Genomic DNA, 16,154 nt, shown 5'->3' on the forward strand with positions numbered 1-16,154 from the left:
TACAATTTTTATAGATTATTATAGGTATTAATTATATAAGTAATACTACTTATATGAGCTTACGTAAGCAATGAAAAATACTAGAAAGTAACTAAATAAACTAGAATTCTCTTAAGACGGAATTACGTACTATAATTACGCATTTACTTATATATACGCTTATTAATTATATTATAATCAATAAGCTATAGAATATTCTAATAGGAGGTTTTCATACCTATATATAGGCGTATATTTCCCTTTGGGGTCCGGTCCGCCTTATTAAGGGCTATATTTACCCCTATAGGCAAGCTAGCTTATTAGGGTTAATATCGAGTTTTTATTACGTACTTAATAAAACTTTATAACTAACTATAGCTAGCCGTAGCTATTACTAACTATTAATACTAACTAAACTTAAGATATTAATAACTCTGCTATTATAATATATTTATTACCTTTTTAATAACTAAATATTACCTCTTATTTTCTTTTTTTCTTTTATTTAATAATAACCTCTCCTTAATATTTTTATTTAATATACTTACTTACGCTCTTTTTACGCTCTTAATTATATTATTAAGTCTAGGCTTATTTATACTTTATTATATTAAAAAAGTACTAATAAAAGTAATACTTATTATAATATATTATTCTATTTTTTATAAGTTAATATTACTAACATAGTATTTATTAAAGTAATCTTTTTATAGCTTGGGGTCGTTTAGTATAATATTTATAAGATCGAACTTTTAGTTATTAAAGAAGCCCTAAGGGTCGACGAGTTATTAACGTCTTAGTTTTTTAATAAAGTATATTTAAAATAAATAGTCAAATAGTAATAGTAATAATAAGAGTATAATAGTAATAATATAATAATAATAAATAGTAAGGGAAGCGTTTTTTAACTTTAATAAAAGAAACGAGGTAATAAATGTATATATATATATATCAGTAAAATTAAAAGTACTAGGGTAAATATCGTACTTATAAAGGTCGATATTATTTAATAACGGTAACGAGGGTATTTTTAATACTACTATTATAAGTTACTATTACCTAGCGGGCCGTAAACTTAGTTAAATAGGCGGCTTATAAAAGAGTAATATTAGGTACTTAATATTACTATTAATAATCTATAGTTATAAACTTTATAAAAGAGAAAGTTAAAAAGTTAGAAAATCTAAAAAAAATAGTTTATCGAAATAGTAAGAGTATTTAATAATACTATATATTAATATTATATAATCGATATTAAGAACTACCCGAGTAGCTAGTAAAGGTAGAATATAAAAATAAATATAGGTATATATTTACCTACTTAAACCTTTTGTGAAATAAGTAACTTCTTATATAATAATTTAACTATATTACTCTTTTTAATATAAAAACCTCTTTTATATACACTTATTATGCTTATATTTATATATTCTTATTTTTATATAAATATTTATTTTTTATATTCTTTTATAAGAATATTCCGTATTACCTCGTTAAAGCTATACGTACTAAATAAAACTATATAGCGGCCGTATTTACTTAAATTAGGTAGTATTATAGTTTTACTAAACCGCTAGTATGGTTAGCACGGGCTAACGTAAGTTCGAACGGCGATAGTATCTATAGTAATATAGGAGGAGAAGCGCGGTATAAGTTATATCGACTAGGGATTAATATAGATTTTTATATAGTATAGCTCGGGATCTAGCTCCCTAAAAGGAGTAAGGCTATTCCGCACCTATATAAAGGCTATCCCGCACTAATAGTAGGCCTACTTAAGAAAATAGTAAACTATACGTAACTATATAGCCGTAGTAGTTATAATTAACCCGGAATCTATATTATTCTAATAGTTTCTTAGGAAAGCATAGCCTCCTCTACTATACCTTCTACTACTATACCTCCTACTTTACCCTATTCTATAGCGCGCTTTTTAGAATCAAAATTACGACTTTAGAAGCTAGTCTTTGCTCAGGGGAAATATATCTTTAGAGCCTATATTTTAGTACTTAGAGAGGTACTTATCTTACTTTAAAAATAATTAAAAAAGGTAGTATTACGCGTTAAAATAGAAATAATAGGAAGGCGCGCGCCCATAGCCTAATGTGTAGCTACTGCGGCTGTGCGGTCACGTGCAGCCCACTATTTGCTTGAGTAGGCCTAGTATGGGTGCGGGATAGCCTTCGTGTGGGTGCGGAATAGCCTTACCCCCCAAAAGCACGCAGATTCCAAAATGTGCGGATAATGACCGGAGTCATTTCCGAGAATCGTATCACCAAATCTTTCCACATATTCTGCTCAGCTCATTCTTCTTGTGCTAATTCGTGGCATGGATGGCTGCTTGGCCCAACAATCCAGTCGGAAGCTGGCTTAAAGAACAGGATCCCAATCTCACGAGCAAGCTTGGAGAACGATTTGGAGTTGAATGATGTGAAAAGGTGCGAACTGTCAACTAATGGTCGCGGCGAACGATGGGAGCAGCAGTGCAGTCGTGCGAACAGAGTGGCGGTTTGAGGGTTTGGCGGTCTCGCTTTCTATCTAGAATTTCCTCGCCTGTAAACCGCCAAAAGTCCGAAGGTCAAATCGGTCAAGTTCAAGGTCTACGGCACATGCAGCATTCATGATGTGCCTCCGCCCGGAAGCCGGGTTGACGCCACCGGAGTCCAGGGCCAGTAACTTTCGGAAATAGGATCGAGAGTCGGATCGGGATTTTTCACAGTTTTCTGTGAGGAACCACCAACCATGAGTGGTGTACTACTATCTTCGACAGCGTCTTTCGAATTCATTCACTGAGACTAGCCAGGACTACATCCTATCCAATAAGTCGTCAATTGTGTTCACATGGCGCCGTAGTCACTTGAGCTGAACCCATTAACGGGAGAAGTTCTAGATATCACTGGGAGCACTTGGATCAGGCAAGCCATGAAATCACTATGTGCAGGCTCAGCGGCACACATTCAAGCATGGTTTCACCGATGAGGGTAATTCATGTCTTATGGCTTGAGCATACGCATGGATACGTAGCGTCTGCCTATCGGCTTTCATCTGCTCCAAAGACCTACATATACCACTTCTCGAATGCTTGAATTTCAGACCTTGGGTATCACTATCCAACTAGTATTTTCCACACTGGATCCCTCTCGTCAACCACTTAACGTTGCTTGGACTGTCGTCGAACGTGTCGGCCCGCCGCTGATTGACGAGATTGGCATTCTATCCAAAAGATCGCTGTCGTAAGATGACGCAGTCGACTTCAGACGGAAGTCCCGAGGTTCTGAAATAACTTCAAACTCTCTTGTGACCCAGATTTTGCTCAAAGCTCTCTGAGTGACTGGCCAAACGATCGGGATAGACGCGCAGACTGTTGCCAAATTCACTTCGACTGTTGCAAGTACGGCAGGCACACAACCATACCAAGACGGATCGAGGATGGGATATGTGCCTGCAGCCGTGTTGACAATGGAGACGAGACGACTGACGCCAATGGCAACGACACTATTGAGAAGATTAGCCATTTTAAAGTTAGGGAAGCTGACCGTCACTGCGTGGAGTCTTTAAAGGGACCTACATGTCGCCGAGGACGAAAAGAAAAACGACGCCGTAAATAGACCTCTTTTGAGCCGCGTGCTGCCAGGCCCAAGGAAGCGGTAGACCGCACACCAGCACGTCAAGCACCATATTCGTTGCAACATGGCTAACGTACGTCCTTCTATAGATTCCAAGATCTGAAGAGCCGAACCCCCAGCGTGCCGTGGCCGGTTGCGTGAGTTTCCATTGAGACGAGACGGGGTCGCAGGGAAACCAGGCGATGGTAGAATACGCCAGACCCCACATCGCCGTGACGATGGCAACGATCATGGTTAGTCTAAATGACAGCGACCCGAACTCAAACATCGTGAGATACTGAGAGAGCAAGGCGAGTTTGATAAAAGTTGTGGCCATACAATACGCCGCGTTGCAGATGTAGAATGTCTACCAAATCTCAGTATCCGCGCTTCATGTTTCTTATCATCAAGACCAACCTTTATGAATGCTTCCATACCAAACAGGCCAAGGCCCGCGAAATGCCTACCCAGACCATTTGAAAGAGCTTGAGAAGCGTGTCAGATCATATTCGTCACCTTAATTTAGGATCCATTGGGCTTACCTATGCACGTTGCTATAGACAGCAAGGTGGTTGTCATCTAGCGAAGAATAGGATAGACGAGTCAGCATAAGGAGATAGAGACACCAAGCTCCCTGAAGTTTATCAAGAACTCACCAACACTATTATAAGAAACCCATCGTCCCAGCCAGGCCGATGGACCACGCAAAACCGGATGTATAAGCGGGCTAGGCCACACAGGTACGCGAGAATCTGTATATAAACGTCAGCTACCTCATGTTCGTATTCAAGCAGTCTTCAAGCAGTCTTCAATTACAATGAAGATGTTGAGAAGAGGGCAGCAGCATGGGTGGCATACCAGGAACACAATGATGATACCCAGCGCAGCTGGCTGACGATTAAGCAACGGAGTTTCGTCGTGGGCGGTTTCCATCGTTGTAAACACCACCGTAGCTTGTAGGAACGAGACAATGTTTGGAGAATATCAATCCACAAGATAACGAGGTCAATTGTGCGGTCAGCGTGCGAAGTCTAGCCCTTCCAAGAAACAGACATCTTCCCTGGAAGCGACTACGGAAGTGATGAAAAATGCTAGGTGAGAAGGAAACCCTTTTATCTAACATTGCAAGAATTGCGGTTAATGCTCTGAACCATCCCTGTCACAATGACAATCCGCCGATGATTTAAACTCCAGTTTTTGTTTCGAGGGGTTCCACACAAAGTTTATCCCGATGTGATCATTAGCCCAGTTTGGGGGTTTGGTCGTTTCATCATTAGCTTTGGCATGCCAGCCCTGCGCGTGCACCACGGCCCCTGAACTATGCCCAGCCAAACTATTGGGCATTCGGACGTTGCATCGGCATACAGAAGGGTCGGTCTCTGACAAGCTCATTCTCTGGCTCACACATTTTATGAGACAAGCCTGTAGCTAATGATCCTGATTCTAGTCGAGGCTAGAGTAATTTCCACATCACGGTTACATCGTGGTAATGATTCTTTTGCAGTGCAACGTTGTCTCCACAGCTCGGGCTGATCCGGCTGCTTCAGGAGTCGCATCGTAATAGAACCATCTGGGCTTCTCATCAATTAAAACCACCTGACAGCCTCAACTAAGCGAGATCAAGAACACCCAGTAACCTCATGCCGCCCAAGATCTCTGATAATGTGATGAGGAATCGAAGGGTGTGCCCAATTACGTCTTTGCCACGATGCTGCAGCACAAGCGAGGGAAGGCCAGATTGTGAGCTGTGGTGAGGATGTCGTTGTTTTCTGTGGGATCTCTCAGCCAGGGCCCGACAATGAGCCCGCGTGGATTCGCGTTGCTGCGCTTGATCTTTCGTTGCTTCGATTGACGCTTACGAGCCGTTGCGGTTGGGTCCTGCGTGGCGACATCATGGTTCCGTGTTCAGGTCAAGGGATGAGCTAGGTGCCACGGCTCTTAGCCCTTGCAAAACCATCGAATGCGGTAGGGCAACATGCCCCGCAAAAATGCGCGGGGTTGGCTTCATGTCGACTCTCGCTTGAGTCTCCGCATAATGACAGGTGTGGCACTGAGCAACGCACCGCTCATTCTTTCATGGCTGCAGGCCAATATTTCTAACCATAAACTCTGGGTTGGAGTGTCGCAAGGCACTGTCTCTGCAGACCAAGATATCAAATGGGCTTTGCCAGATATCCGACCCAACGTCGTAATAAGTGTCGGAGTGAGCTAATGTACCCCCTAGACCAAATGGATTAAAACTTTTGGTTAGGAGAACCGGGCTACGAGCGGGCGGGACGGAAGCCTGTGGGTAGAGGCGGAGCCGAAAGGCGGCTTGAGCGCGTCCTAAGCCACTTGCACCGAATCTCCGAAGGAGGGGTAAACCGCCGTGCGAACAATCGGGGTGCCAAAAGTAGTAGTGGATGGGCACTAATTCAATCCCACGGTTTGATTATCACGCAACTTGAGAGACGAAAGGCTCAGAAGGACCTGCGATTTGTTCGAAAGCTTCAGGCATGTGTTAGTCAAGGATGCAGATTCCGTGATTCGACTAGCTAGCTAAGAATGGAAAACACGTGCATATCGCGTTGAGCGAAGTGTTAATGCACACTGGGAATATCGAACCGATACCTGTTTGCCACGATTGTTAAAAGTTAAATGCACGTAGTCAACATTCTCTTCAAACTAAGCATAACTTGTGCGTTTCATCGTTTGAACCATCTGGTCCCTGGAAACTGTTTATGTATGCTGTGCACGGCTTGCTTGCAATTGAGGTACGATGCCATTCAGAGATGTCTGGTCAATGTTTTGTCTCAGTGATGAGATTGTCAACTCGGAAATGATCACTAAATCTTATTTCATCAATATTGCACGCCAAATCAGTCAGTGCGGATTGCTGCCTAAGAGCTTCCACGAGTCTTTCCCGGATAGCCGGAAAGCAACTCACGGACATCGAAGCCCTCATACTGCGCAAAGCACGTGGTTCATTGTGCAAGTGATGGTTGAAGAAGACTAGGCATGGATCTCAGGAGACCCTATGTGTTTAAATCAAGTAGATCAGTGCTCTTACAGAATACTGAGTATTGTCTTCCGGGTTATTAGTTCAGGGCAGTGCTAACGATAGCTCCATGTGTTGCACAATTTTCCCCGAAACCAAATTTGCCCCAACGAACTTGTTCTAAAGTAACCTGTATCGGGACTGAAACAGCTCAGTAAGCTAGACCTCTGTTGTTTCGCGAGCTTATCCAATGAGTGCTCAGATCCGAGGTGTGGACGATTCTACACGAAATGTTGAGTTGGGTTCTTGGGCTGTGTCTTGGACTGGCAGGTCTTGGCCCCAACCTCACCCCACGTTGCTCTCCACCTAACTCAGTACCCTTGCAGCCTTATCAGATACGACACCTTGGCATGTTCTACCTTGCCTGGACCCTGATATAATATTGAGCATGTTGACCCGTGGCCATACGCAATCATACCTAAACTTCGCCTTTCGCCGTCCCTCTCCTCCCACCACTGCGCTTGCCGCCCTCCGCCGACACCGTCACCACTCTGCCTAATCAACCCCCTGGTTTCTTTCTCGTGGCTCGGCCCAAGAATAACATTGTCGTAGTCTTCCCGGGGGACTTCCCCATTCCGCCCAAAACTCCGCTTTTGCCCTCCCCCCCCTTGGGGCCCCCCCCCCCCCCCCCCCTAGTACACAGTTCACCTGTCCTGTTATGGTAAAGCCACTCCTTGGAAGGCGTATGTATGACAACTTGACACTGCGGTCACTGAGCAGCTTATTGCCAATGTCTCTAGCAATATCACAAAGCTTATGCCATGTCGCTCATTAGCAGCATAAATGACATCAAGCACAAAAACCACTCCTCAAAACTGACATTGCCGATGCGACAAGTCTCAATTTCTGAACGGATTCAGAGATCATTCACGGCTGCCTAGCTTCGCATATTGGAACTGTAGCCATTCTTCGACTAGGATCCAAAAGCCCCGCAAAAGCAGTTCCAGCCTGTGCAAGGAACACTCGCTGCACATTTGTCGATGCTGAAAACTTCTATCGGCGAAATCCTTACTTTCTCAATGCGGACCTCAAAAGCCACCTCCAAACGCCATCTTAACATTATTTCGATAACCGTTGAAGTTGGGCCTGGCGGTTTCAGGGGCTCTAGTTTGTTCGCCCGAGTTGCTTGTGGCGATAGTGGAAGTATAATCTACCTTTCAGGTACCTGAACTAGGGCGGAGTACCCTGCTTACCTTCGTATCTGCCGTCATACACTAAATATAATTGTGTGAAAAGTCTCCGCGGGCCTATCTTCAGAGATTGAGCTCATTTTCCAAGTTCGATACTTATCTTACTGCACTCTAGAATCTGTCAATTCACTTCATTTCAATATACTCCGTACCAATTTACCTCGTGTTACCCTGAATTTGTACCGATATTATTTATTTGAAATAGTATGCCGTACCTTTGGCAATCGATCGAGGTAGTCGGGCATTCTGATTGTTAACTTGGAAGTCTGTATATGCTCGGAAACTCCTTCGACCAAGCTGAGCTTACTCCTCACCACTGGATGGAGAAGTTCGTGTCATGTTTTATCGCGGGGTATCATACCAGATTGCCGGTGCAATTTAGGACCTGCCTTTGGCCACTCCTGTCGTGATAGGCACATATGAGCTCAAATTTTGCAACCGCGAGGTCGGACTAACCGCGGGGAAAAACCATCAGATAATTCAATTATAGCATAGTACTTATTCCCTATCAGTGATGTCTATTCAGCGGCCGTGACTTTGTTTGCCTACGTGATATGCATCGAACCTACGTTGCGGTAAGTGTCCCTTGGACCTGGCCAGAAAGCAGGCCGGTCTTGGCAATGAACGTCGTGATTATGACGGAAAGCCCACCGAGCAAACCACTCATCTGGTCAGAATGAACACCCAAGCGCCAGGGCTCGGAACTCAAGAAGGCAGTCTTACCTGTTCAATTTCTATATATAAGTGTCAGTCAAGGGATCACAAACTCTTACTAAAGGCAGCCAGCTACCTTATGTGACATTTGTGATATTGTAGGGTTGGCGAAAGCCCGAGTGAGGGAGCAATGCCATCTGACAAAACTACTAAATCAAGGAAGAAGCTAATGGAGAGACATATTACCTGAATCGGAGTACCCCGAGACACTCAGACCAAAATAGAGACAGGCAAAATAAATAAATCTGGATATTGTGATCACTCGTACTTAACCGTCCTCTTTTTCGGAAGGGATTCTTGCAAGGGTGCACCTTCACACCGACTTTGGGCACGTCCTCTAGTCCCTTTCTCGGGCAATATATGCGCAACGCGGCTACTTGAGCTTTTCCCATCGTCACTCTCATCATTCCAACCATTACTTCCCTCTGAGACAGTCCAGCACTTCTACAAAGGGAAGTAGCCGAAGAACCGCCGCTTGCAGAATTTGGGTTCAGCTTCCTTTTCTAGTAGCAAATTCAATTTAATCAACAGTCGAGCCACGAACTCTATTGGAACACGCTGTCGGTCAGAATCCAGCACCAGTATCAGTAGTAGATGAGCCTCCTCCAGTATGAACCGCGCTCCCATCATCGTATCCATCTGGGAGTCTGCAGCGCCGATCAGCCTCCAGAGATCCCCAATCACAATTCCCATCTGGCAGTCAACGCCTGTTTCGTCACATAAGCCATATCAGCATAGTCAGATAAACGCCGAACACATCGCAGAGATTACTGGGAAACTTTACCAAGCTGCGCAATCGCCTATAGCGGCTGACGTCGCCTACTATGTCGGTCTATGGGAGGAGTTGCACGATTGTCATTGGAGTTACATGCGTAGCCACAGCACAGAGAAATCGGCTCAATGCTGGCCGGAGTTCATTAAGGGTAAGTTCGGGAACAGAACTGACGCCGTCTTGGAAATGATCTACCGAGGTCATGCCAACACAGTCAGATCAAGCTCAGAATAGAAGCTCTTGGTAAGGTTCGACCGAGTCCGTGACTGGCTCGGCCATAGTGGACCTGTCATGTTTCTTCAACTTGGCCCAGAAGTCGCGATTTGTTCAAAGGCCCTCAAGATAATCCTGAAGCTTCTCGATCATCCCAATGCGCTGACCTTCTCAGGTGCCGAGATCCTGGCTGAAATTTACAATGTCATGATGCAACGAAACGCAACATCAGAGACACCAACTTATCCGACACTTCGAGACGTACAAGAGGCCCAAGGTATTTTGTGAAGTAATTCTCAACGGTCGTGATGCAAAAGACTAATACAATTCCAGCCGTAATCCTTCGGCACTATCGCTCATAGCCGTAGCGAGCTGCTGAAGATGAGCGTGTTGGGGGAAGACAGTCACTCAAGGCGATGGAGGAGGTTCGGAATTTCCAGAATCGCCGAATCGCGTTTTGACTCGATCAGAGAACCAAAGGGAACTAAGTTGGAAGGCACGAAGCCTAGCTAGACGTAAGGAATCGTCTGTACGCGAGATCTGGAGAGATCTAAGCCCAACATGATCCCCCAATGAGAAGTGCACATGCGAAATTTGAAAATACATTGAGAATCCAGACTGGTTCTGTCATTGTAACATCTTGCTGATGAGTGAAAAAGGTCGCTTGAGCTTGATACAGCTTCACCAATCAGGCCATGGAAGTCTCTATTCTTCCAAAAGGTTACAGATCTAACATCAATGTTATGATTCGTGGGTCATGTGGATTACAACATGTCCAGACTTTAACTTGAACAAAAACGCAAGAGATATGTGAGACCACCTGAAAACCCAAAATTCGGTTACACAGCAAAATCAAGCCTGAGTTACAAGAAAGGGAGAATTAAAGCCACGAATCTCAATACCATCATGTTCAATCTGGTCTGGAAAAGACGTTCTTGCTTCACGGTCAACCCCAAAGTACGTCTCTCCCTGCGCGACCACTGCAGCCATTCTCTGCGCTTGATCCCTTTGGGCGGCTTGTGCGCCTGGAAAGCTTCATTGAATCTCTCAGATCGCGGTGCTTAGACCTCTCAGTATATTGTGATCTCCAAAGTAATTTCATAGCGAGGGAAGATGCCGCTCAGGTGTGGAACTGGAAGATGAGCCATAGACTGCGCCGTGGTGGTGTTCAGGCTACTGCTCTAGTTGAAGAGTAATCTCTTCAATTGGAGAGGACTGAGCGCCTTCCCCGACTGAAGCATTTTGAAAGGTTTTAGTACCTGGAGCTCATAGCTCAGCTTTCCTTGCGGCCAACACTGATTTGATATTGAATGAAGTTTTTGGTTTCTGATAGCGGTATGCATTGGAGAGATCGATGTCGAATTTATGGGTGCGAGAAGACACCCACTGACTATCAGCGGATGTCGACCGCTCTTCAGACATGTCGCCAGAGGAGTGACTGATATTGGCCTCCGACGTAGCATCATCGAGTATGTCGAGTTCCTCAGTCTTGGCGTGAGCGTTTTCTGGGCATCGCAGGATGGCAGTCAGGGCGACGGATGAGAATGAGAGGGGGGCCGGGGACTGATTGCGACCAGCAGCTAAGTGAGCATTCTTCTCCGAGGACGGAGACTCAGGAACTCTGCTGGGTGACTTCAATGGCGCATTAGCATAAGATCGTGGGTGAAACACTAAGATGGCCGGAGGCGGAAAGGGCTTCAGAACTAGAACGCCAACCATTGTAATTGAGTCCGGGTAGGTTTGTTATTGTGAAATGTAGAACACTGAGGTGAAATACGAACACTGGGGATGGAATGGCAATGCTCATCGATACTGGGATTTTGAGTAAGTTTTCCCATCGCTAGGTTTCCAACTTTCCGCAGCTACATGGAATCGGACTTAACGCCATGACTTTAGTATTGCTGGAAAGTTGCGAAGGCTTGAACGCTAGATACATCACTATGGTTCTGCATCCAAGTGTTGTCGCCTTGAGCGCGATATCGATAGGTAATATCGCCCCAATGATATTGTCCATTACGGGATCGATTTTCCAAAATGTCAAAAGGAAGAAAGTCAAAGTCGTCTCCAATGGGGTTTAAAGATGCCAAAACCTGAGCGTCCCGCATGAACCGAGCCCTGAAGTGGGATGTCTCGAAAAACGCAAAGCCGTTCATTTTGCCAAGATCATCCTGTCCAAAGACGGTACCAAACAAGATGCTTAGAGAGAGGTAAAATAGTGCGTGTAGCTGTGATTTCTTCATTCTTGTCGTGGGTTGAAGTGGGCTGGCTAAGCTGTAGTAGAAGATTGCGGTGGTTGGAAGAGTGAATGTAGCTGGTTGTACTACGGCAGGAAACTAATTACTCATGGAAAAGAGAACATACGACACCAATGTAATATTGGCGCGGATGACCGGTTGGCGAGTGGAGATGATCAGCCCGTGGCGTGTCGCCAGAAAATAATACATGCGCACAAGCTGGACATCAAGACCGCTCGTTTTGGTTTGATATTGTCATACTGAAGGATTGAAACCAATGACTGTATCATGGCGTTGAGAAATGGTCATTTAAGCGCTTGTGTGTTTGAGTTTGGGGATATTGCCTTGTTAGGTTCAATGCGAAAACACATCTCCTCTAACTCTGTGGGCTCGGAAACCGCATTGTGCTAGTTGGCTCGGGTTCTTTGCCTTTGTATTGGGCAACCTGTAGGAATGCTCGTTTAGGAAGTGTCATAGAGTCACTATAGGGGCATCGACATATATAAAGAGAACGGTTATTTATTAAAAATAAGAAATAAGTACGAAGCTCGCTCTAATATAAAGGGTACGAGCGAAGTAGGCCTTAGTAATTATATAACTAAGGTTACGTAATATATAATAAGGCTATAAATAATTAAAACTATTATAATATACCTTTTTAAATAAATATATATTTAAAAAAAGCGTACTTAACTACCCGTATTATTATAAAAAAGTTTATTAAAAACAGAAAACTAAATATTATTATATAAAAATCTATTTATAAAAGGAATTATAAAATAAATTAGTTTATATATAAAGTTATAGGCGAGGGGTAAATTAGTTATAAATTAACCTTTATATTCGTTATTATAAATAATTTCAAAACTATATTATTGATAAGAAATATAACTAAGGGACGGCTTTTTATTAATTAAATAATTAACTTACGGGTTAAGGGTAGTAAATATATAAATTTCTTATTATTACTTATAGTACTAACTTTCTTTCTCTTTTTAACTTATATTTATATTATTACTATACGTATATACCCTTACTTTTCGTTTCTATAACTATATTCTTATATATATATATTATTAAGAAATTTTTTTTATTAATAATATCGTTTTTATTTAAATATTATTAAAACGATTAGTTAAAAACCGTATTTATATTATTATAATATAAGAGGTTAAAAAGTATAAGTACGAGGCTACGGCCTTAAAAAAGAGTAGCGGCTCCCCTAGCCCCCCTTATAAACCTAAAATAAGTAAATAATATTCTCTTATTTTATACTTTAGTTATAATATAGCCTTATTTATTTAATATTAATTTAACTACTTTATTAAATAAATAATAGCCTTATAACTAAACGAGTTATTTAAAAAAAAAAAAAAAAAGGTTTATAGCCCCTTCCCTCGCTCCTTTTTAAAAGTTAAGAAAATATCCTCGTTTTTTAAGAGGATAGTATAAGTAAAGAGGGTTTATAACCCCCTCTCTTACTTTTTAAAAAAAAAAGAAATAAGTTTATAGCCCCTTTTTTTACCTCTTTTTAGAAAGTATAGAGTAATTAACTATATATATAATATTTTTCTAACTCTTATTATTTATAAAACTAATTTTTAATAGCGGACCTTTTTAGTATTATTTTTAGTATTAAAGCTTAATACGAGCTAGTACCTCTATTTCCTCTATTTAGTTATAAATACTTTAAATATATTAAGAACGCCCTTAATAACTATTCGGACGGTACGTACTTTTTAAGTTCGTATATTAATAATAAATACTAACGCTATTAAACTTATAAAAAGTTAGGTTATGCCCCTATTTTTAAGGGATATATATAGTTCTTAAGTATAAAGTTCTTATATTTTAAATAAGAAATAATAAAAAAGTTAATAATAGCTACAGCTATTAATATAAAACTACTTATATTTTATAAAGTATATTCTAAGCTATCCTCGTTCTATTTATTATTTATAACCTAATATATAAACCCTAACTCCCCCCTAACGGAGCAATCCGCCGGGGCCGTACTATATATTACGTATTAAAAAAAACTAAGTATATTGCGCTCTATACCTAATTACTAATTAAAATAGCTCCTAACCTTCCCCTATATAAAGTCCTTTAAGTTCTAGCTATTTAAAAAGTAAGCTATACTTATTTTAATATATATAAAACCTCTTAATACTAACCTACGTAAGTAATTAAATTTTATATTATATACTCCTTCTTATTAAAAGTTAAGGGGCCCTTTATATATTCCTTTATATTTATAATATAGCCCGTATTAAAGGGATTTCTAGTTCTATAAAATATAATTTCTAAATTAGCGTTAATATACTAAATCTTAACGTTTATATTAACCCGGCTATTTATAGCGTTCGTACTATTACCTAGCTAAATTCCGTATTATTAAAAGGTACTTCGCTAATCCTCGGGCGTATTTACGTTAGTTATAATAGCTATAGCGTCGAGCTAGCTAAGGGCGCCTAGCCTAAGAGGGGTAGACTTATTAACGGGCATCTTTAGTAAAGTAAGTTCTTATTAAAATAGTAGTTTATATATTAATAAGTTTATTTAGTAAATTTATTTAATAAATTTATTTAATTTAAATAAAGAGTAGCTTTAGGTAATATTAGAAGCGATAAGGATAAAAAAGATCTTTACGAGCTCTAGTATAAAAAGTAGTAAATATTAGCCTATTTAGCCCTTTCTTTAGAAACCTCTATATTATTATTAAAGTTTAGAATTTCTATAGTTAAGGGCCGCCTCTAACTATTACGGCCGACTATTATAACTAACTATTATAGCTAACCTCTATTATTAACCTTTTTAGCTAGCGCCGCCGCTAAAGAGGGCAGTTTACTTATTTTAAATTATATAATAATTCTCGTATTAAAATTATTATATTACGTTCAGCGCGTACTTAGGGTATATTACGTATATTATATAGTTAAAAAGTATACCGTATTATATAATTTCCTTTAAAAGCGTGATCCCGTTAAGGTCGATCTTTTATACCTATAAAGCTAAAAGAAAACTACTATATAAACCCTAACTCGTATAATAATAGCGTTATATAAAGCCCTTAAGTATAACGGTTTTTTAAATAAAAGTAAAAGTAAGGGGGTTTATATAAACAAGGCCTTAATAAAAAAGTATTTATAAGTACTCTCTTTATACTAAAAACGTTATTAAAAGAACTTATTAAGGACGTAATAGTATTAACTATTTTATTTATAAAAATAGATAATATTTAAATTAAAATTAATACTCTTATTAATTTATATATCCCTCTAAGTATATAGACCGTATTTAAGTCTTTTTTAAATAAATATATACTTATTCTTTTAAGTAAATAGCCTCTTTTTAAATAACCTAACGGGGTTATTAGAGCGACTTTATACTCCTTAGTTATAAGTTACGTTTTTTACTTAAAAACTAGGCCCCTTAGGCCGTTTTATTACTTTCTAAACGTCCCCTTATTTAGTATAATTATTTTTTATATATTTCTTATATTTAAGAATAATATAAAGTACTCGAACTTCGTTTTAAAAAGGCTCTTTATAAAACCGTTAGTTAATATCTTATTTATTAATATATAAATTACTTAGAATAAGCTTTTTAAATACTCTTATTATAACTATATATTTTAAATATCGACGTAATATAAATAAGTTAAGAAATATTCCCTTTCTTTTATTATAAATCTAATTATTTAATAATTATTATAATATACTTTCTATACGTTACCGAGTTTAAATAAAATATTTATAAAAATGCGTTTAAAAATAAGTATTTCTTTAGTTATATATTCTAAGCTTAGTAGTTCGGCCTCCGTAATTAATATAGTTATTATATTTTAATAAGCTACTTTATACTAAACGAGGTTATTAAAAAAAAAGATTATAAAACCCTACGAAGATCTTTAAGTCTTTTTATTATTTATAAACAAAGCGTCGTTTATAATTAGTAATACTTAATTACCCCCCGAGATCCTAAAATATATTACTAAGTATTATATATAAAAAAAGTATTATATAACCTAATTTATAATAAAATAATATCAATAAGACGGGTTTATTAAGAATTAAAAAAGTAGAGCGTATATAAAAATAATATCGGGCCGAATTATAATCGCTATATATAATATTAATCCGACTTTTTCTTAAAAAAACTTAGTTTTACTTAGGGATATAATCCCTAAGTTCTTTTTAATTAAAACTATTAATAATAAAGTTATAAGAGTAATAAAATTAGTTTTTTAATACGTATATACTTAATTAATAAAAAGTAGTTAATAAAATAACTTAGGGTTAGGGTTAGGGTTAGGGTTAGGGTTAGGGTTAGGGTTAGGGTTAGGGTTAGGGTTAGGGTTAGGGTTAGGGTTAGGGTTAGGGTTAGGGTTAGGGTTAGGGTTAGGGT

The 16,154-nt window shown here is 39.7% G+C and overlaps 3 protein-coding genes across 3 annotated transcripts; 1 reads left to right on the forward strand and 2 right to left on the reverse strand.

Annotated features, from left to right (window-relative positions):
- Positions 1 to 3,122: 3,122 nt before the first annotated feature.
- Positions 3,123 to 4,163, reverse strand: CLUP02_14503 (uncharacterized protein; the record flags this gene model as incomplete). The annotated part of the gene is made up of 4 exons (XM_049293431.1): positions 3,123 to 3,474; positions 3,548 to 3,951; positions 4,002 to 4,069; positions 4,127 to 4,163. The coding sequence occupies 4 exons, from the start codon at positions 4,161 to 4,163 to the stop codon at positions 3,123 to 3,125; spliced, it is 861 nt and encodes a 286-aa protein (XP_049150577.1).
- A 4,972-nt stretch (positions 4,164 to 9,135) lies between these two features.
- On the forward strand, positions 9,136 to 10,575 carry CLUP02_14504 (uncharacterized protein; the record flags this gene model as incomplete). Its single annotated transcript, XM_049293432.1, has 5 exons — positions 9,136 to 9,448; positions 9,516 to 9,540; positions 9,579 to 9,794; positions 10,190 to 10,264; positions 10,326 to 10,575. 5 exons carry the CDS (start codon positions 9,136 to 9,138, stop codon positions 10,573 to 10,575), a joined length of 879 nt encoding a protein of 292 aa, XP_049150578.1.
- Positions 10,576 to 10,630: 55 nt separating this feature from the next.
- Positions 10,631 to 12,219, reverse strand: CLUP02_14505 (uncharacterized protein; the record flags this gene model as incomplete). The annotated part of the gene is made up of 7 exons (XM_049293433.1): positions 10,631 to 10,661; positions 10,805 to 11,142; positions 11,180 to 11,322; positions 11,450 to 11,751; positions 11,872 to 11,963; positions 12,006 to 12,025; positions 12,126 to 12,219. 7 exons carry the CDS (start codon positions 12,217 to 12,219, stop codon positions 10,631 to 10,633), a joined length of 1,020 nt encoding a protein of 339 aa, XP_049150579.1.
- Between the last annotated feature and the right edge of the window lie 3,935 nt (positions 12,220 to 16,154).

This window comes from Colletotrichum lupini, chromosome 7 (genome assembly GCF_023278565.1).
Source record: "Colletotrichum lupini chromosome 7, complete sequence".
NCBI lineage: Eukaryota > Fungi > Ascomycota > Sordariomycetes > Glomerellales > Glomerellaceae > Colletotrichum > Colletotrichum lupini.